Source organism: Corythoichthys intestinalis, chromosome 6 (genome assembly GCF_030265065.1).
Source record: "Corythoichthys intestinalis isolate RoL2023-P3 chromosome 6, ASM3026506v1, whole genome shotgun sequence".
NCBI lineage: Eukaryota > Metazoa > Chordata > Actinopteri > Syngnathiformes > Syngnathidae > Corythoichthys > Corythoichthys intestinalis.
This window is the reverse complement of record NC_080400.1, coordinates 25,207,889-25,231,186: the sequence shown is the minus strand read 5'-3', so window position 1 is coordinate 25,231,186 and position 23,298 is coordinate 25,207,889. Positions and strand designations below refer to the sequence as shown.

At 36.4% G+C, this 23,298-nt stretch overlaps 1 protein-coding gene across 1 annotated transcript in view; it reads right to left on the bottom strand.

Annotated features, from left to right (window-relative positions):
• Positions 1–23,298, bottom strand: part of LOC130917735 (collagen alpha-1(XXVI) chain) — a 54,856-nt gene that overhangs the window by 5,796 nt on the left and 25,762 nt on the right. The window contains exons 6-14 of the mRNA XM_057839396.1: positions 18,880–18,978; positions 18,668–18,802; positions 16,553–16,555; positions 8,472–8,564; positions 8,327–8,379; positions 5,380–5,442; positions 5,041–5,076; positions 4,919–4,963; positions 1,464–1,548 (exon numbers count right to left, since the gene is read on the bottom strand). Coding sequence (XP_057695379.1) covers positions 1,464–1,548; positions 4,919–4,963; positions 5,041–5,076; positions 5,380–5,442; positions 8,327–8,379; positions 8,472–8,564; positions 16,553–16,555; positions 18,668–18,802; positions 18,880–18,978 — 612 coding nt within the window. The remainder of the gene's footprint in view (positions 1–1,463; positions 1,549–4,918; positions 4,964–5,040; positions 5,077–5,379; positions 5,443–8,326; positions 8,380–8,471; positions 8,565–16,552; positions 16,556–18,667; positions 18,803–18,879; positions 18,979–23,298) is intronic.

The following is a 23,298-nucleotide window of genomic DNA, read 5'->3' as shown; positions in this document are numbered from 1 at the left end:
CAAACAACCACACAACTGGCTCTAAGTGTCCGATTGTGGGTGGAAAACACACAACAACAACAGAAAAGATGATACACACAGGCGTTGCCTCTGTAGAGATACTATTTTATAAGCATAAACGATGACCGTAGGTTCGCAACAGTGTTTCTCTCTCGCTAACTCGCCCACTCACTCAGAGCTACATAGCTGTCCGTCTTCTGGCGTGTCAGCGCTCTTCTTCACGTAAACAAGTGCGAGTGCGCCCCCACGTGGGCGTGTAAGCGCCACAAACTAAAAGCATGCGTTTCAATATAAAAAAAGTCAATAATACAATTGAACACACATTGCCAAAGGCAGAACGCAAACGTGGCCATAGCTATTAAGAGTTATTCAGATAACTATAGCATAAAGAACATGCTAACAAGTTTACCAAACCATCAGTGTCACTCCAAAACACCAAAATAACATGTGAAATGATATCATAATGTGTTAATAATTTCACACATAAGTCGCTCCTGAGTATAAGTCGCACCCCCAGCCATAATATGGAAAAAAAAAACGCGATTTATAGTCCGAAAAATACTGTAATTTAAAAAATTAATTACCGCCCGTTAACGCGATAAATTTGACAGCACTAGCCCAAACACATGATAACAAGTCACCCATCTGCTGTAAACTGTCATATACTAGTATGCACTGTTATATTACTACTGTACTACTACTATCACTTGCTGCTGGTCACTTATTCTCAATCTGTGTACCCTGTAACCTGTGATTTCATATTAGCCTTATTGTGCTTTTGTTTTATGTGGTGCACTTTATGGCGAAGCTTTAAATCTCGTTCTACTCTGTATAACGACAATAAAGGCTTTCTATTCTATTTTATTCTATTGCGATTATGCCAAATGTTGTAAAAATCAACTAAATCATGTCATGAAAATTTTACCATTGATCTGTAAAATGAGCTAATCAAGCCTTAATATGTTTGAGCAGAAAATCAAAGAAGTAAAGGCTTATTAAAATGTCCTACTATTCTGGTATGACCCATTTCAATGTTGGCCAAATAAGTATTTTTTGAGGTGGTACTTTTGAAAAAGTTTGAAGACGACGCCTGAGCCCAGACACACAGTAAATCCAATTAAAAATCAGCAGGGGGACCTTAGATTCAGACATATTTTGAGCATCAATCCTCTATGTGTCATGTTGACTGACTCCTAGCCAATTAGACTGAATTTGTCATTCAAAAAACTTTGAGGGTGTGCACAGTGATGCAATTACGTACAGTACATAAATTACATATATTTTTATGTAGTTACCTCAAACATATTTGCTTCAAGAAACATCAATTGATTGCATCATTTTAAAATTAGTTTTTGTTTTATTAGATATGCGTTTGCTTTCCACTTGAAGTAAATAGACAAATATAAATAATCCGAGTATCTTGGGTAAAATGCTGGTTCTTGTGTTGCTGTTTTGGGACTCACCGTGAATGCCAATCATGTGCTCCAGGATCAGGACCCTCTCGGCCAGGATCTTCAAAGCCTCCCTGAGTTGTGGCACCACGTCCGGCTAGGGAGAAAAAAAAACTCAAATTAACAGGGAGGCATGTCCTATAAGACACTTCTCTTGTATTATATTTATTATTGTCATATATATATGGCGGAAAACACAGACAAGGCTGAAAAAGCAGTTTCTGCTCTTGCACCCCTCTTTAAAATAAACTTCTGTATTTTACGCCAAAAAGAACTATTGTGTTTGATAGAACAATATATCTATAAACTGCCATAGCAGTTTCATGATGCATTATGCCCCCGGACTATTTTTAATTAGTCCGTTTAACCCTGGAGACCCCCGTTTACAGACACTACGCAACCGCTTTTGTTTCAACCAAGCCATAAAACGAAGGTACGTAAGTAATTACATTTATTAATCGAAATGCCTATCATTTTTGGCTTAGAATCATGAATTGATGTCGAATATTTAGTTTAAAAAAAAAAAAAAAAAAAACTTCATAAAATTATTCACTTGTATATTTTAAACATTTAAACAAATTACGTCACAATGAAAAAAATAGGGTCTGTAAATAGGTCACGGATATCTACCACATAACTATCGATTAATTAGTTTTTTGTTGTTGTTGTTGTTACTGTCGCATTTTCCCCGATACTTTAGTTGAGAAATAATTGATCCAAAGAAAAATGGGGGTTAAAAAAAAAACATTAAAAAGGGGAAATATTTGAAAAACAAAATCTTGACCACTCCTTGTGGTCTGTGAATTCTGCTTCGCGACCCTTGTTAAATTGTTATATTACCATGTTTAACCCATAAACTCCCCACAAAGTCCGGCTGTGGCCATTCACGGCTGTGTCTTGACACTTGGTCATACATGCGAAACAGAGTTTTTGGATCGAAACAAGATAAGTACACGATAATATCTTGTTAAAATCACTGTGTTTTTAATTATGCTCTCTCATGCTCTCACCTCGAGTTACCGGAAAGCCACAAAAAGACATACATTGCAGTCAAACGCTAGCGCAAGAATCATGGACACAGCGGGCTAACTGACTAGTCCATTATCTTATCAACACTTGTTTCCATTTGGATTGCTTATTATGGTATGCTATCGATGTATTAGATACTGTACATTAGATGCTTAAATCATAAAGCCTAGCGCCTAGGCTGCAAGGATAAATACAATAAAAAGATACTGTATGTACTTACATTTACAATGTTGGCAATAACGCCGTTATAAATGACGCCGTTACATAACGGCGTCATTTTTCAGTAACGGGGTAATCTAACTAATTATTTTTTCCGCCGTTAGAACGCTGTTACCGTTACTGACGGTCAAAAGCGGCGCGTTATTTATTCTGAATAAATTGAAGAATCTACCAGCCGTAGCGAGTCTACTCTGCTCTGTTTATTTGTCATACAAGACTTGGGGAGCGTTCAAGTTTGAGAATAGCGCACGTGTTTTGTTTTGTGCTTTTTGTTAGCAAAGATATACCACACAGGACGTGCTGGCACTTTGTTTCTTTAATGGCACGTATAACTTTAACAATAACACAAAAGTACGGCTCTCAGCAGGCCGTGTCTCTAACTCACTCCCGGATCATGTGAGCAAAACAATATTGGCGCTGTGTGCACTTTATTCTGTATTAGAATATTATAGCACGTACTTCTTATAACTCCAGGCTGTTTGTCACTGCTCATTCAATTAGACAATGCTTTCCAAAGCTCGCTAACGTTTCTGTTTTTGCTACACCTGAATGCTAGCCTCGTTCCCATCCCCCACTGTCAGCCAGCAAGAATGCTGCTTCCATCTTGAGGACGGCAGACGCTTTGAGGGTGACGGGAGGAGTAGGGGGCCGAGGCTACCTGAATGCACCACCTGGATAGATGCGATGGAAGTGATTGTGATTGGCTGAGTGTTAGAGTCATGTGTCATGGTAAGCCAATCAGAGCTGGTGTTTTCACACACAAACCGGAACAGCGTGTGTGGCAAACACACACACGCAAAACAGATGCAGAGGGATATGATGGCAGATCATTCATAAAAAAAATTGTCCTTTACGAGGTGGAGATATAAACACTATTTCAAGTCAAAATACTTGAAGTACAGTAGGCTATGTCTACTTGACCAGTTGTCTCAGGCTGTGAGAGTTAGATTTAATTGATTAAACTCACTTTATATTGTTTAATGCTGATTGTTATTTTATTATATTGTTTTTTGTGTATTTTTGTTGCACTTCAAGTGTAGGATAAATCTGTTGCTGGTGAGGTGCAATAAATATTACAAGGTTCTATCACACAACTACCTGTCTGTTTTTCTCTATTCAACTGACTCGAATACTGCTCAGAAAATTTCAAATTCTTTGACATACAACAACTTCTTTTTAAAGTAACGGAAATAATTACTTTCCCTGGTAGCTAGTGAATTTTACTATAGAGTAATTCAGTTACTAACGCAGTTACTTTTTGGAAGGAGTAGTGGGTAGCTATAACTAATTACTTTTTTAAAGTGACGTGCCCAACACTGAACATTTATATGTTTCCTTCATGCATATAGAGCATTTTATTCTCAGAATCTCAAATCCACATTCTTTAATCATATTTTAAAAATAATTTAAAAGCCCACTGCAAAAATGAAAATATTATGGTATTGGAGTTTAACCCCTAAAATTCCCCTGGAAATGTTTTTTCTCTGCACAGATTAAAATCGAGCCAAATCAAAAAACTATATGCAGTAAAGTTATTATTAACTATACAGCTAACTCCCAGTTTAGCCATTTTAATTTACAAAATAAAACACAGGGCTAAATTAAATCTGCATTTACTCACATATCAATTTCTTTTATTATTGTGCATCCACCCACATGTCTTAGGGGGGTTATCTTGAAGTGTTAGTTATTTATTATGTACCAGGATGGGTGTCCAAAGCATTTTATTAAATGAGAAGCTTGAAGAAAAATTCAAAGGTCTCAAAAATGTCTGTTTTTCACTCAACTGATTTGACTTACTTTTAAGGTGTCAAAAAATGCCCACCAGTTCAAATTTTTCTTCCCCCAGAAAATAGAGATTTCAACCTTTCCAATGATGTATCACTCGTGCATATAGGACAATTTTGAAATTTGGCCAAATTGGGGGTCTCAGAGCAGTCACCTAAATGTTTTCTGCAGTATATATATTTATACAGTTTTAAATGTAATTAATACATTTTTATTTGGAATTACATTTATTTTTGCAATATCACAAGTTGTGCTATTATTAAATTGACCTATTTATTGATATTACACTCTCTGAATGTATTCACATAATATTTTTGTAAAATCTTGCCAAATTATCCCCCTCGTAACATGATAGATGTTTCCAAATGATATCAAAGTGGTGAAAGTGTTTACAAGCACAGATCTAGGAAGAAGTAGCAGATGCTTCTTACATCATCGAAGCTTTCGCCTTTGTCTCCTTTGAGGCCCGGTCGCCCCTGCCAAAGAACAGGACAATCATCTTGTCATATCTTTATTGTTTCTGCTTTATATTACTCTACAAATGTATACTCACCGGGAAGCCCTGCTCGCCTATTTCACCTGGAAGGCCCTGATAGGGGAGTTAAAAAAAATAGACAGCACATATTTTAGCGCCATGCTTCTCATACGCTCATCCTGGTCTTGTCTTAAATCACAGCACTGGGATACGCTTTAAAGGCCTACTCCAGAGGGGAGCATAGTGGCCTCGGACTCGATTAGTCACGGGCTTGAGCAAGCTTTTGAAGAAAGCCGCTTCACCTTTCGGATCTCATGACAGCACGGAACATATACATAGAAAAAAATAGCCAAGCAATTTGTTCAGCCGCACAGGTCATCTTGAAACAAACATTTGCTGTTAATAAATCTGTCTCACCCTTTCCCCGGGATCACCTTTTGGCCCATCATTCCCAGGCCGGCCCGGTTCGCCGTCATCGCCCTAAAACAGAAAATCAGACACGTATTTAAGACTATCCCTTCCTATGGCAAAATTTCACCCGCATATTCAATATTATTGGACCCACAAGAAAGACTCCCCATTCAATCTCCCATTGAACATAAACTCCAACCACCCCAAAAAAAAATCCCCATTTACGGCTGTAGCCATTACACTGGAACCTATAAAACAATTAAGGTACCCATTGGCTACCATTTACAATAAGATCTTCCCTTGACAGTCATTATTTTTCACAAAAAACCTGGAAATGCTCCCCCCCAAAAAACAACAAATTACCCGAAATTGCCCAAAAAGCCAAAGGAAGTAACCCAAAATGAACAGGAAGTGACCCAGAATTGCCCCGAAATTAGCAGGGAGCTATCAAAAAACACGAAAAGACCTCAAATTAACAGGATTGACTCGGAATTGCTCCATAACTAATAGAAAATGACCCAAAACGAACAGGAAGTGACCAATACACAGAGGTAGGTAGAGTAGTAAAAATGTTTACTCAAGCAAGAGTAGCAGTACTTCAAAAAAATATTACCCTAGTAAGAGTAAAAGTAGTCATCTAAAACATGTACTCAAGTACAAGTAATAAAGTATCTGGTGAAAAGAATACTCAAGTAATGAGTAACATTGTGATTAACTGCTTACGACGTTTTTTTTTTTTTAAACAATGGTAGCACAAAGTTATCTGTTTAAACTAGAGTTGCACCGATACCATTTTTTGGCCCCGATACCTGGCTGTGCAGTATCGGCCGATACCGATACCACTTCGTTTGAAATATATATGGCGGAAAACACCGATTTGTTTGTATTCTTCTTTAATTCTATTAATCTTGCATTATAAACATTATGTCAATTTGTAATTGTATAAAAACAATGTAGAAAAAAAAACAACAACATATATATACTGGCGGAAAACACCGATTTGTTTGTATTCTTTTTTTAATTCTATTAATCTTGCGTTATAAACATTATGTCAATTTGTAATTATATAAAATCATGTAAATTAAAAAAAATACAATATATATATACCATATACATATGGCGGAAAACACAGACAAGACTGGAAAAAGCCGTTTCTGCTCTTGCACTCCTCTTTAAAAGAAACTGCTGTATTTAAAGCCAAAACAACTGTTGTATTTGATAGAACAATATGTCTATATGCTACCATAGCAGATTCATGGCGCATTACGCCCTCGAACTATTTTTAATTTGCCCGTTTTACCCTGAAAACCCGAGTTTACAGACGTCGCGCGACCGCTTTTCTTTCAACCCAGCCATAAAATGAAGGTAATTAAATATATTTATTATTCAAAATGTCTGTCATTTTTAGCTTAGAATCATGAATTGATGTCTAATATTTTGTTTAAAAAAAAACAACGACTTTATAAAAATTATTCACACGCATATTGTAAACTTTTAAACAAATTACGTCACAATGAAAAAAATGGCGTCTGTAAAAAAAGTCCTGGATGCTTACCCCATAACTATCGCCTACTTGTATTTTTTTTGTTTTTTTTTTGTTTCTGTCGCATTTTTTCCGATATGTTAGATGATAAATAATTGATCCAAACAAAGAAAAATTGGGAAAAAAGGTTTAAAAGGGTAAATATATGAAAAAGACCACTCTTGATTTCTGCAATTTCTGCATCGTGACCCTTGTTATATAACCAAGTTTCACTAATAAGAAACCCAAAAAATCCAGCTGTGGCCATTCACAGCTGTGTCTTGACACTCAGTAATACATGCTACATGGAGTTTTTGGATCGAAACAAGGTAAGTACGCGATTATATCTCGCTAAAGTCATGGCGTCTGTAATTCTGCTCTCGAATGCTCTCACCTCCAGATAGGGTTTTGCTGTTTAATTTTTTTTTTTTAAATGCCCTCCTGTTCAAAATGTTTCTTCCCCAGAAAATTGAGATTTTAAGCTTTCCAATGATGAATCACGCGTGCATATCGGACAATTTTGAAAGTTGGCTAAATTGGGGGTCTCAGAGCGGAACTTCAAGTCACCTGAGTGTTTTCCGACATATACATATATACAGTATATATATATATATATATGTATATATATAAATACTGTACAGTATACAGTATACAGGGGTGAAAGTGGGCCAGAACGGTCAGGAACGCAGTTCCGGTATAAGATTCAGGGCCAGAACGCAGTTCTGTTATAAGATTCAGGGCCGGAATGCTGTTCCGGTATAAGATTCAGGGCCAGAATGCTGTTCGAGTACACGGTGCTTTGATTCCAAAAATATGACAGCAACTGTCAAAACGCTATGTAAAATAAAAAATGAATAAATGCTCAGCTGGCACACATGCATTTTCAGCTCCAAGAAGAAAATAATCTACCAACATCAGATATTTACACAAACAAGTGTTAACAACAAGCATAATAAAGTACTTGTATAGCGTAATCCGTTTCCACCAATATTTATTGTTGATTTAATTCCACGGACGGCGTGGAGGTTTCCCCAGTTTCCCCAGCTGTTTCCCCAGCAGTTATCTGAGTCTGACAATGATGAGTCACGTCAATGTGCGAATGCACGCAGCAAAGCAAAACGCCTGGACTCATTTATCCGTGCAACTGGCTGACATACTGACATGTGATCAGCAGAGATGATTAGCTCTGATTGGTTCAAATGTGCATGTTTTGTGGAACAGAAAAAAAAAAAAAAAAAAACTTGTGACCCCCCCAAAATAGGAAGTAACCCAGAAATGCCACCAAAACAACAAAAAATGATCCAAAATCAACAAGTGACCGAAAAATGCGCCAAAAATCAACAGGACGTAGTCTACGGGAGAATACCAACCAGCGACAGAGTGATGCTCTTTTTCAAGTTAATTGATCGTTATCCAATGACAGGTACTCACATCCTTTCCATTTGTGCCTGGATTCCCAATGGGTCCCCTTGGTCCCAAAGGACCTGTAAACAGGAATTGTTCACAGTTATTGATAGTCTTGTGAAATAATACCAAAGTGGTACCAAATGTTGAGGATCATGGATGACGTTTTTACCTTGAGGGCCAGCTGGCCCGGCTGGCCCAGCTGGGCCAGCTGTTCCAGGCGGGCCGGGTGGACCAGGAGGGCCGTTTAAACGGACGTATTCACCTTATGGACAAAAAAAAGACACAACTAACACAAAAAACACTAAAGCAGCTGTTCAAGTAAAAGCACTGGAATGACTGCTTCTAACTAAGATGGCTGACCCATAGACTCCACCATAAGTTGACAAGACATCTCCCACAGACAGCGCCACACCTTCCTGTAGAGGGCCGACCCAGACAGAACGTTGGTTTCAGTGTGATGAACTCAAACACAGGCTGCGTTCTAACGCCGGATTTAGGTGGAAATAGGACGAAGGCTTTACTGCATGCAAGCAGGCCGGAGTGTCTCGAGTGTTTTGGTCGAGGTACTGTAATAATTATAGTAAATAGCACCATGCATGCACTTTGAAACGTGAAAAAAAATAAATTGATAAAATAAGTGTCACATTGGCATGAAATATCTATGTAAAATGAATGATAAATAGCCGTTTTTTTGTTGTTGGTTTTTTAAACCAGAATCTCAACTGTTTTACGTACATATCTATAGAAATTCAGCGATTTAAGCATTTATTTACAAGAATTTTGAACTTAAAAAGCTCTTTGTTTCGTGACGGCCGACATGTTGGATTACTCAATACCTTAACTTTTGCTTGAAATAGCTATATAAAATGAATGATAACTGCCCGGCTTTTTGCTTTTAACCAAGAATTTAGACTGTTTTACGTTCATATCTATAGAAACGCCGCGATTTAAGCATTTATATATGAGAATTTTCAACTTTAGAATCTCTTCGTTTTGCGACGGCCGCCATGTTGGATTCCACAATACCGTAACTTTGGCTTGAAATATTTACGTAAACGATCCGTTTTTTTGCTTTTAACCAAGAATCTGGACTGTTTTACTGTTTTACAGAAATTTTACGATTAAAGCATTCATTTACAAGAATTTTCAACTTAAAAAGCTCTTTGTTTTGTGACGGCGGCCATGTTTGATCTTGTATCCCTACACAGTAGCGGAATTCGACCTAAATAAGTTGTGATCATATCAGAAAAATGCAAATTTTGCTTTTGCTGAGTAAATTTAAGACGATTTTGCATGCTTTGCTCAAGTATTAAGTTTCTGATGTGAAAATCGAGTGATTTATAAGCTGTTGGAAAAAAATAATTAATCGGGATTTTATCAGGGAATGACTTTGAATTTTTTTATATCGCTGCTCATGGAGACTCATATATACCTAAGCGAGGTTCCTGTTTTGGTTTTAGGTCGCTCTTTGGTCCTGACCTAGGGCGTAGCTTTGCATAGGGATGGTAAGGACATAACACTACCAACTTTTCAGGATGCTCAGATTGTCCCCACCACCTTTTAAGAAACCTTATTTGCATTATATAATGACTTCAGTTAAATAGGCAATTTAGATTGTCTTCCCATATGTTGTAAGGACAGAATTGACCCTACCATTATTAAGTGAATTATTTTCATATGTCCCGACTTGCATTGAGCGCTTTTCACTTGCTGAATGTGCCAGTCCATTTTTTTCCCTCAAACGCACGTTTGATTGGCTGATGACTTGACCCTCGCCCGCTCCTCCCGCACCACAGACGCACTTTCTCAATGCTTTAGTAATTTTTTTTGAAAACCGCTTTGAATCGAACAGTGTATCACCTCAACCAATAAATGTGCACTGGAAAAACCCACTTCCTTAAAACTGAAGAAAAAAAAAAAACATGAATTCCCTTGCTTTCAGTGTAAATCTACCAGAAATCAGTACAATTATCTGCCACTGCTTTAAGTAAATTGTACTCATTTAGATTTCTTGAAATAAGAAAAATAGCTGGCTGCAAATAAGCTTAACAGACTTATTTTAAGCAAAAAGTTTGTATATTTCATCTTTAAAACGAGCTTGTTCGTCAGAAATGTTCTTAATTCAAAAATAAATATTGTTCAAAACATCACATTACATCAAAACTTTATTTGAAAGTATTTTTTTGTCTTGATTTAGGTGAAAAATGACTAAGTTTTATGAATTGGCTTAATAAGCCAGGCTTCATTCAAAGTACCGGTAAGGGAAAAATCTGACGCATTAATCTGTTAGCTAGCCTTTAACACTCAAAACAAGATGGAGAAAATAATTTGACTAGGTTTAAGAAAAATGATCAGATTAAGATGTTATAAATATGCAGTTTGAAAGTTAGTAAAAGTCAATACAGATTTATTTTGCATTAATCATTTAGCCTATCAATTATCATTTAGCTTATCAATTAATTAGGTTCATATCTAGCCAGTCGAAGAGTACAGATGCACTTTTCCTTGACTGGACACTCAGCTCATTGGACAAGATATCTACAATGAGACAGACACCAAACCAACGGCTATTTAACACAAACATGCTAGACTGTGCGTCCCGGGCTGTTGGAGGACGGGTTTTGATAAGCATTTGCTTTTTTCCCGTCTTCCTTTGTCTGTCATCGTCTTTTTCGGGCAAATTATTCCATAGTCTGTATCAATGTTTCTCCTTTCTGGCCAAACTATCCCACACTCTGTAACTGTCAATGATTCTGATGATGATGACAATGACAATAAATTCATTCATTCATTCATTCATTCCTTGGTGAGAAATGTAGCCCTGACCCCCGTTCACCCAATCTGTTTGGTCTTATTAATGTCCTGTCCCCAGCAAAAAGTGTACATGCAAGTTATGCTGTTCTATCATCCCTACCAATATTGAGACCAAACCTACGCCCTTGGTTTTGACATATTTGAATTTTAAGTTTTTGAAAATAACCCCCCCTGCGGATCGGCCCCGAGCCCCGTGTCCTGTCAACTGATAGTCTATGTCTGACCTTCTGCCATTAATGTCCATTCCCTTTTAATTCGGAGGTATGAGCAGTGAATGATTGTGCATCCATCATAGTCAATGGCAGCCAGTTATTAAATCTCCAACATTAGATTACAATGCAAACATATCTTGCAAAAAAATGCATGGATGAGCAACCAAAAAAAGAACACTGACTGTCCAACTGTTTCCTTTCCCACCCCACCCGTGTGTAGGCTGTTTTATTAACTTTTATTTTAGAACATGACTAATTATTTCAAACAAATCTGACAGGAGGAAAGAAAACAGACGACTTTAACATATGCCAGCCAAAGTCTTGTCAAATGCTTATTATTATATATTATGATCATTTGTGGCTTGTATATTTCCTCTGAGGCTTTATTTGTTTTTGTAAATACTTGGCGGATCGGATCGAAAACTCTCAGTGGGTTGTGCTTGTCTCACGGGCTGTGGTTTCCCAACCACAAAGCTAAAAAGCCAAAACTTGAATTAAGATAACAGAGGTTGAAAGATAATAGAAGTCAGCATTGAGTTTAAATGAATCCCTCTGTGACAGTGATTGACAACAGCAGCAGGACAGTCCAAACCACAGCTTATTAAACGGTCTATTAGACAATCGGACATGGTGTGTTTTCACAGAAAACAGTCGAGAGGTGGAAGTGTTGCCTTGTTCTCAGCATGGAAGATGTGTTTAAAGAAAAAAAAAAAAAAAAACTAAACACACAAACACACTCCCACTTCCTCTCTACTTAAGCATATGCTGAGTTCGCCCCATGTCGAAGCAGATTTTCTTCTGGAACTCATTTTCTTATGTTCCACTCTGCTCCAACATGGAGAGCTGGCCAAGAAACTTCACATGAGTGGCAGGCCATCTCCTCCCTCACTGGCCACGGGCCACAGCTTGTTCCCCGAAATATGCACTGTTGTGCTGACAGCTTACAAATTAGGGCCGATTTACAGCCGTTTGATTCCCCTGAAGCTAACATGGTCCCGCAGACCCAAATCTTCATTGTTCCAGACCCGCAGACAGACAGACACGGTTGTGGTGGGCCCAGAGAGGCAAATGCAGCTTAATCAGAGCAAGGAGACCACATGAGCGTTAAACGTAGATGTCTGCTGCCTTCTAGTGGTAAAAGTTAACAATCCATCTGATCATCATAACGCGATTATAAACTTTAATTGAAACGATGACAAGATCTGTCGAAAACTCAAGGGATCAAGATCAGAATTTAAAAGCTCATTGTGTGGTAGGTGTGCTAACCATCAAACCACTGTGCAGTAGTGTTCAAAATTATTCAACCCCCACAGTGGATAAGTGTTTTTGCAAGTTTGACATTCATTTTTCAACTTGTTTACATAGGCGGAGTTTGACTTTTGGGGCGGGGGAGGGCACGACATTTGTTAACCCCGAAATGCTGTGTCAGCAATAAAACTTACAAACTTACAAGAATATTTATGATAATAAGTTTACAATGAGCGTTTTTTGGTTTCCATCATTCTTGAGGGGAATTCTCAATCATGCTGCTTAGGCAATACTTTTCGCTAAGATCGTCATCCATTGAATTTGGTACGCCCGCCGGTGTTGTGCCAATGTAGTTACCCCAGTCAAAAATTGTATTCCCAGGGCGGGGCCATATAGAGGTAGATTTGTGTCTTTATTATTCAATCAAAAAAGTTGCTTCAATGAAAAAAAAAGTTGCTTCTATCAAAAAATATGTTTTTTCTATGCAAAAATAAATTTAAAAGTAAAAAAAAAAAATGCATGTGAAAGCTATTTTTCTTTGATCCTTTTTTTTTTTTTTTTTTTTTTTTTTTTTTTTGATTGAAGCAACTTTTTGATTGAATTTGTGTTTGGGCCACATTGTGGCTTGGGCATTTTTGTCTTCATTATTCAATCAAAAATTAAGTTGCTTCAAAAAATATATATGGAAATTTTAAAAAGAAAAATCACTTAAATCCCCCCCCAAAAAAATTTTTTTCAATCATAGAAAAAATTTTGAATGCAAAAAAATATTTGAGATTGAAAAATGTGCATTTGAACACTTAATTTTTCATTAAAATAAGTTTAGTTTGATTGAGGCGATCCTTTTTGTGTTTGGGCCATATTATGATTAGGACACTTGTGTCTAAATCACAATCCCCGAAAAAAATGATTCAATCAAAAAATATATATTTTCAATCAAAGAAAAAAAACATTAAAAAAAAAAAAAAAAAATTCTCTAATACATATATATGCAAAGTAAATTACCGTCTAAGGTGCTCGAAAAATAATTTTGACCCATTATAAAAATGTTTTTTTGTTCATTTCATTCATTTTTGTTGCAGTTTTATTGCTTTACAACTTTTATATATATAGGAAAGTCAATTACAGTACATGCAATGAGACTCTTTGGCCACCGGGGGGGGCCCCCTTTAAAATCCGCTTATGCTTGTTCATATATATATATATATATATATATATATATATATATATATATATATATGCTTGTTTATATACAAATATCTTGGGGAATATTCCAATTAATGGCCTTTCTGTGATTACCTCATTGATAAAATTATACAACCCCCCAAGTCCACCACTCTTAAGAACAAAGGTTTTCATCAGGTGTTGTCAAACAGCTGATGACAACATCTGTAGATGTTCAGAGAGCAGGTCATTTCACTTCATAAGCAAGGATATGGATATAAAAAGATAATAAAAAAAGGACTAAAATTTTCAAGATACACAATTGGGAAAAGCTAAAGGCACAGTGGAAAAGCTACCTAGGCGTGGTAGAAGGAGGTTACTGTCTGCAACTGCTATGCGATACCTGAAGTGAAAGGTGGAGAAAGATCCCCGGGTGACAGCTGAAGAACTACAACAGGAGTTCAGGTTTCATTCCAGACAATAAGACATACACTGCGAAAGGATGGCTTCCATGCAAGAACTCCCAGGCGCGCCCCCCTGCTGACTCCAAAGCACAAGAAGTATGCCAAAAACCATGTGGACAAACCACAAAGGTTTTGGGATACTGTTCTCTGGAGAGATGAGACCAAACTGGAACTTTTTGGGCCAATGGATCAACGGTACGTGTGGAGGAGAAATAATGATGCCTACAGAGAAAAGAACACCCTATCTACTGTGAAGCACAGTGTGTGTGTATGTGTGTGTGTGTGTGTGGGGGGGGGGGGTCAGTCATGCTCTGGGGTTGTTTTGCTTCTTCAGGTAAAGGGAATCTTCAGCGTGTGCAAGTGTAACAGAGTTATTATGGATTTGTGTGATTCCACTTGTTCACATTAGACGGCACAATGGCACCCCCCCAACTCAAGCAGTGACTATAAATAGCTTGGCGTGTCACAGTTGGCGCCAGTTGTATTTTTTCATCAGCAAAGGTGAGTTGGATAGCATTGCTAAGTTGCTATTAGCTCAGCGCCACATAGCTAACCATTTTAATTATTCTTTAGCACGTTGTGGCGAGGCCGTGATACTGACCACCTCGCATTGTGTGCATGCTTTGTGCAGGCAGACAATAAAAAGTCGAAACCATCCACGTCTCCTGGAAATATTTTAAAACACAACACAACGCAGGAGTCCAGGAGTTCGAAGCTCCAAATCGCAGCAGACAAAGAAAAAGAGGTTACACAAGGTATTATGAATTCAGTTCAATCCCAGCAGATCTTGGATGCAAATGTCATGCAGTCACTGACAAAGCTGAGGCTTGGGTGAGGTTGGCCCTTGCAACAGGACAATGATCCTAAGCATAGCTCAACATTTACCACATCTTGGTTGCAAAACAAGTGCTGGAAGATTCTGGAGTGGCCATCGCAATCACCAGACTTAGACCCCATTAAAAAATCTCTGGTGGTACTTGAATAAGGCAATTGCAGCAAGCATGGCCAAAAATGTTAATGAACTGGAGGCCTTTGCCCATGGGGAATGTGGAAAAATACCTGTTGATCACTGCAAGAAACTTGGGTCAAGCTATGCTTCACGTCTAAAGGATGTTATTGTTGCAAAGGATGTTGTACTAAGTACTAAAGTTATACATACCTAAGGGATTGAATAATTTTTTCAATAAAGTAATCACAGAAAGGCCATAAATTGGAATATCCCAAAAAATATTCTGTTATTTCAGTTGTATTTGTCTATTTGACATGTCATTATTTAATGTGATTATAAACAAGACGAAAAATAAACATCAAACTTGCAAAAACACTTATCTACTGTGGGGGTTGAATAATTTTGAAAACAACTGTTTTTATTACTAGAAAGGTAAGAGTTTACCATGTGAATTTTACAAGTATGACATCAACAAAAAGCTAAGAACTGCACTTTAATAGACTGATGAATTGTAAAGTGTGAGCTCCCTTGTTGCTTCTTTAGTAATGTGTTGGCATGTTTAAATCATTCATATTAAACCATAAATTATATAGGATGTTTCATGCACTGAAAATGTTTGGCAAAACACTTTCCATAAAACAAGCAAAAGCAATACACTAGCCATATGTGTGCATCAATTTGCGCATGTTCTACACTTCTTTTTTTTGACACAATTATTTTAGAAAAATTAAGTAATATGATTTAAAAAGTGGAATGCAAGAGTATTTCTCCCTTCTAAATCTAAACAAATACTGTAAGGCAAGGGCGTAGGTTTGCATAGGGACAGTAGGGACATAACACTACCAACTTTTCAGGATGCTCACATTATCCCCACCAACTTTTAAGCAACCTGATATGCATTATATAATGACTTCAGTTATATCAGTCATTTACATTGTCTTCCTATATGTTGTCAGGATAGAATTGATCCTACCATTATTAAGTGAATTAGAGTACTTTCGTTATGTTCAGACTTACACTGACCGTTTTTCACCCGCTGAATGAACCAGTTTGATTGGCTGATGACTTCAACCCCCCTCCCCCCCAACACACACACATTCACAGCCCGACAGAAGTACAACATGCCGCCTCCCCCTTCAAAGACTAGGGATATTAGCTTTTAATAGTTTAAAAGTTTTTTTCCGTCAGCAGCAGCCGCTGTAAGTTATGTAAAAAGACGTCAATGTTGTGGAAGTGGGGAAAACTCCACTAATTTTGCTACTGCTACAGTGCTTCAAGTCGATTTTACTCAGATTTCTTGAAATAAGAAAAACAGCTAGCTCAAAATAAGCTTAACAGATGTTAATCGAGTTAATCACAGCTTAAAAATTAATTAATCGTAATTAATCGCACTTCAAACCATCTATAAAATTAGCCATATTTTTCTGTAAATTATTGTTGGAATGGAAAGATATACATTCAACATACAGTACATAAGTATTGTATTTGTTCATTATAACAATAAATCAACAAGATGGCATTAACATTATTAACATTCTGTTAAAGCGATCCATGGATAGAAAGACTTATAGTTCTTAAAAGATAAATGTAAGTACAAGTTATAGAAATTTTATATTAAAACCCCTCTTAATGTTTTCGTTTTAATAAATTTGTAAAAATTTCAAACAAAAATAAACTAGTAGCTCGCCATTGTTGATGTCAATAATTACACAATGCTCATGGTGCTGAAACCCATAAAATCAGTCGCACCCAAGCGCCAGCAGAGGGCAACAAAACATCAAAAAACACAAGCAACAAATGGACATGAGATTGTGATGTCATTTTAATCTGTTTGAGCGGGGCATGTGCGTTAAATGCGTCAAATATTTTAACGGGATTAATTTAAAAAATTAATTACCGCCCGTTAACGCAATAATTTTGACAGCCCTAGTATTTTAAGCAAAAAGTTTTTATAATTAATCCTAAAAGAAAAACTTGCTTGTCAGAAATGTTCTTAATTCAAGAACATTGTTCAAAACATTATTGGAAAGAAAATTTTTCTTGATTTAGGTGAAAAATGACCAACTTTTAGATGTATGGGCTCAATACGAACAAATAGTAAGTGGAAGAATCTCACACATTAATCTGTTAATTAGACTTTAACACTCAAAAAAAGGATGGAGAAAATTATTTGACTAGATTTAACAAAAATGATCAGAGTAAGATGTTATAAATTTGCAGAGTGAAAGTTAGTATATGTCAATACAGATTTATTTTGCATTAATCATTTAGCCCAGGGTTCACTAAATCCGGACCTCAGTGCCACTTTTCCTGTCGTGTTTTCCACGTCTCTCTCCCCCCTAACACACCTGAATCAAATGATTATGTCATCAGCAACCTCTCCAGAAGTCTGATAATGATCCTGATTATTTTGATTCAGGTGTATTGGAGGAGGGAGCCATGGAAAACACGACAGGAAAACTGGCACCGAGGTCCGGATTTAGTGAACCCTGATTTAGCCCATCAATTAATTGTATTCATATTGGTGAGAAATGTAGCCCTCACCCCCATTCACCCAATCTGTTTGGTCTTATTAATGTCCCGTCCCCAGCAAAAAGTGAACATGCAGGTTATGCTGTTATATCGTCCCTACCAATATTAAGACCAAACCTACTACAATGCTGTTAAGTTTGGTATGTTGCCAGTGGCCTGAGTTACGAGTTGGAAGACTAGGGAGAAGTCACCCATAGATGGCAGTGTCGCCTCCGGGTCAGGGGGATGATAACCTATATAACTAGATGACTAGACACGTCTCTGCCCTCCTTCTTTTTAAAATATTGCAATCGTGTAGCTAATTATAAGTAATTACAGAGGTACAAAAAAAACAAAAAACAAGAACAGTGTAGTGTACTTTGTTTAAGCTCTCTACGCAGTAATCATACTCATAATCAAAGGGTGAGTACACAAATTGTTTTGAAGTTTTACCATCACAAGCGGTTAACTTCTTTGTATGGCAACTGAGAATGTTAAACTATTCATTAAAACATTTTATGTACATTTTTATGATAGCGACAGTTGTATCCTTCAACTGTTTCTATTTCCAGTTCAGTTATACCTTGACTTACAAGCAGCCCCACTTTATGGGATTTTCAAGGTAAATTTATGTTATTGGTGAGCTTCAGGTACAAACCACGTTGCTGATGCTCTTTCAATAACTTTTGAATGGAACAAATAATTAAATATCCAATCAGGGTTTCACAATGTTCTTGTGTGGCCATGTTAACTTGTAAAAACTTCGCCTTCAGCCCCATTGTTGTTGGTGGTCTTCAGTCAGTTAAGCACATGGGAACAATTAAACTCAATGAGAGCCAAAGTTCCTCAAGTAAAAATGCGTACGCTGCTCTTAGTCGTATCCTACTTGTAAACACTTTTCCATTCCTACGCTTGCTTCTATTTTTTTTCCCCACCTGTGAGTATGAATGAAAGAACAGCAGGAATGGTTTGCACATAGGAAGTGTAAGTGTGATGTGCTCACCTAGATCATCCATTAGAAACACATCCCCATTCACGCGTACAATAGAGGACTTGGAAGGAGAACCTGGAGGCCCTGGCGGACCAGCCGGGCCGGGTATCCCTGTTTCACCAGGTAGGCCTCTGCCCCCTTTTGGACCTGGACGTCAACACTTTAAATTAGATACAAATCCCCCCAAAAAAACCACATACTGTATAATCTGGACGACGTCTTACCGATGACACCTGGAAGCCCTGTTCTCCCTGGTGAACCTCGAGGTCCGGGTGTGCCTGGTGGTCCAGGGGGTCCTTGTACCACATCGCAAGTGCATGCACCTGTTTAACGGAGTTGTAAACGATAGAATTAACCCTACCATTATTAAGTGAATTATCTTCATTATGTTCAGACTTAAATTTACCCATAAGTGGAGTTTAAGGGGGGGCCAGGCCCCCTGGTGGCCGGAAAGTGTCATTGCATGTTATTCACTTTCATATATATATATATATATACCCTCGTTAGGAAAAGCGGCATGGAAAATGAATGAATGAATATATATATATATACACACATATATATATATATATATATATATATATATATACAGTATATATATATATATATATATATATGTTGTAAGCATGAAAAAAAAATGAATGAAATGAACAAAAAAAATGGGTCAAAATTATTTTTCGAACAGATCATGCGACTCATTTGCTTTGCATATTATTTTGAAAAAAAAAATGGGAAGAGGAATTTCATTTTTCAAGTGATTTTTTTTCTTTGATTGAAAATATTTTTTTATGATTGAGGCAACTTTTGGGGGGATTGAACGATTTAGACACAAATGCCCAACACATAATATGGCCCAACCACAAAAAGGATTGCTAAAATCAAAGAAACCTTTTTTTCAATGAAAAATGAAGTGTTCAAATGCAAATTTTTCAGTCTCAAATATTTTTTCGCATTTTTTTTTCTATGATTGAAATTTTTCTTTTTTTGATTGATTTTTCTTTTGAAAATATTTTTTTTTGTATGAAGGAACTTATTTTTTAATTGAATAATAAATACACAAATGTCCTAGCCAAAATGTGGCCCAAACACGAATTCAATCAAAAAAAAAACAACAACAAAAATTGACTTCAATCAAAAAAACAAATTCAAATAAAAATAGCTTTCAAATACAATTTTTTGAATTTCAAATTTATTTTTGCATTTAAACACACATTTTTTTGATTGATGTGACTTTTTTTTTTAAACTGAAAATATACGTATATTTAATTGAAGCAACTTTTTTGGGGGGATCGAATAATGAAGACACAAATCTACCTCCATATGGCTCCGCCCAGGGGATACAATTTTTGACTGAGGTAACTATATTGGCACGACATCGGCGGGCGTAACATATTCCATGGATGATGATATTGGCGAAAAGTATAGCTGTCCTGCGAGCAGCCTGATTTAGAATTCCCCTCAAGAATGATGGGAAACAAAAAAACGCTCATTTTCAACTTATTAATATAAATATTCTTGTAAGTTAATTTTATTGCTGACACTGCGTTTCGGGGTCATCAACATGTTGTGCCCCCCTGCCCCAAAAGTCAAACTCCGCCTATGAATTTACCTCGTTTCACTTGCTGAATGGTCCATTTTCCCCCCCTCTAATGCACATTTGATTGGTGGATGACTTACATTTATTTAAAGGGATCCACGGATAGAAAGACTTGTATTTCTTAAAAGGTAAACGTTATTATGAGTTAAAAGAATTTGATATTGATACCCCTCTTGATGTTTTCATTTTTATACAATTTGTAAAATCGTAAGTCGCCATTGTTGTTGACGTCACAGGGCGATGACATCACATTCTGCTGCCGGGCTTCCAGAGTATGACTCTAGCGACATAAACATGTCATCTCTTTAACCCTTTCAGTTTGAACCCGAGAGGAACATTAATGAGCATGACAGCACTGTCGATATTTCACATAACGAGCAGCAAAAGCAAAATGAAGAGGAATGACGGGATGAGATGAGACGAGAGTAAGAAAAAAAAAAACTGTTCTGCCAAAATGTGCTACACCCGTCAAACGTTCTACAGGAGGCGAATTTAACACCCAAAGTACTACTGTGCGCTTTAAGCCTGTTTTCTTTGGATGCATACAGACAGAACATGCTAAAGATGCGTGAAGAAAATACATAAACGTAGTAATATCAAATAACGGTGGTTTAAATATGCTACGTGACTAATGTGGTCAACAGATCAACAATCTGCTTTAAAACTACCACGGCAAAACACAATGCTTAAAAGTATGAGTGAGAAACACATGCAAAAAGTATTTTGAGGCAATGAAAAGGTAATAAAATACTCAATAAAAACAAAAATAGTAAAAACTCGCCGCTTTTAAATGATACACGCATGTGTTGGATGTCTTGCCGCGTAGAAGGAATTGCAGTAACCCGGTAATACCGTATTGGCCCGAATATAAGACGGTGTTTTTGCATCGAAATAAGATTGAAAAAGAGGGGGTCGTCTCATATTCGCAGTCTAGACATTATACCCATTCACGACGCTAGATGGCGCCAGATATCATTGAAGCGATGTTCTGTTATGACAGATCTCAGCTACTCTCCCCATTCACGACGCTAGATGGCGCCAGATATCATTGAAGCGATGTTCTGCCATGACAAATCTCAGCTACTAGTTTAACCAGTTAGCATTATTTTATTGCAATGTTTTTCCTTATTCAGATTTGTTTCAAGACTAGTTACAGTTAGACTTCACTTAGATAGTTAATGCAGTTATTGCAGTTTTGTTGTTTTATCACAATAAATTGGTTTATTTACATTTCAAAAACCAGAAGCCATTCATTTAAGAATGTGATTGCACTTTAGTTTACATATTTAAATGTTCAGATATTAAGATTTGAATGAGGCAAAATAACATGCTTTTTCTCTCAAATATATTGTTATAATCATTTGTTTCAGATGTACTGTAATTATTTTCTGTATAAAAATTAATTTGGTGTTCAAAAAGTCTTTTTTCTACTTGAGTCTTGAAAAAGAGGGGGTCGTCTTATAATCCGGCCGTCATATATTAGGGCCAATATGGTATTCGTCGAGTGACAGTGACAATCTACGTCATCACTCCGAGCATCTATTGCGCGCTTAAAACATAGCGCCCTCCATAGGTCAAAACATGCACTAAATATTAGAGATTGCAATATGGCAATGGCAATATTTTATGTGTTTCTAATAACATATTTTAATAAAAGAGAAAAATTGTGGCTTTTTAGAGCCTACAAGTCTTTAAGTTTGAGTTCCATTTAAAATGTATTTATTTTCTACTATATTTATTCAAAAATATTTTTATTTGCAGCCAATGCAGACATTTTTTCAGATAATCATACACTAATCATAATCGAGGTAAAAACTTTTCTTTTCTTTTTCTTTTTTTGAGTTTGGCTGTGCTTGTGGACAAAAGCAGTAGTGTTTTACCTGAAGGAAGCCTCCATTTTTATTTATTTTTATTTATTTTTGTTATACACTGATTAAGAAGTGTTTTCAGTTATATTTAATTTATTTAGACGGATAATGTTGAGTGGTCTGAAGACAAATGTTTACAGTGGGGAGAAAAAGTATTTGATACACTGCCAATGGGTTTTCCCATTGACTGTGTATCAAACATTTGTTCTCCCCACTGTATGTTTTTTTGCATGTCTGAATAAGTAGGCATGTGCCGGTATGAGATTCTGATGGTATCACAACCTTAAGCCAAAATATCACAGTTTCACGGTATCATGGTATTGCTATTACAGCTCTAAAATGTGTTACTTTGAGATATCTGGGTTAAAAAAAAATAAAATTAAATAAAAAAAAAAAAGCTTTCCATCGAAAAGGATTTTTAGTTTTCTAAACATATTAGCAAATTGGAATATATGTGTAATGTTAAGTTAAAATAAATAATAATAAAAACTCAAATAAAATATTCTAAATAAAATCAAAATAAATGCAGTCCTTTAGATGACCTTAAACCCACAGCTCAACATTATTAGCATCGGAACAAAAATAATTGAATTATTTTCTATAAAAAGCAAGTGTGTAGACTCGTATCATGTTTACATTATCACGGTATTGCTATTACAGCTCTAAAATGTGTTACTTTGAGATATCTGGGTTAAAAAAAAAAAAAAAAAGCTTTCCATCGAAAAGGATTTTTTGTTTTCTAAACATATTAGCAAATTGGAATATATGTATAATGTTAAGTTAAAATAAATAATAATAAAAACTCAAATAAAATATTCTAAATAAAATCAAAATAAATGGAGTCCTTTAGGTGATCTTAAACCCACAGCTCAACATTATTAGCATCGGAACAAAAATAATTGAATTATTTTCTATAAAAAGCAAGTGTGTAGACTTGTATCATGTTTACATTATACACACACTGTGTACTGTCAGTACTCAATTTGGACATTTAGGGATGTACTGTACGTATTTACTAAGGAGTGTACTCACGGGGTGTACTCACTTTTGTTGCCAGGGGTTTACATATTAATGGCTATATTTTGAGTTATTTTGAGGGGAAAATAAATCAACTCTATTATATAAGCTGCACACAGACTACTTTTCATTTTGTCAAAGTGTCATTTTGTCAGTGTTGT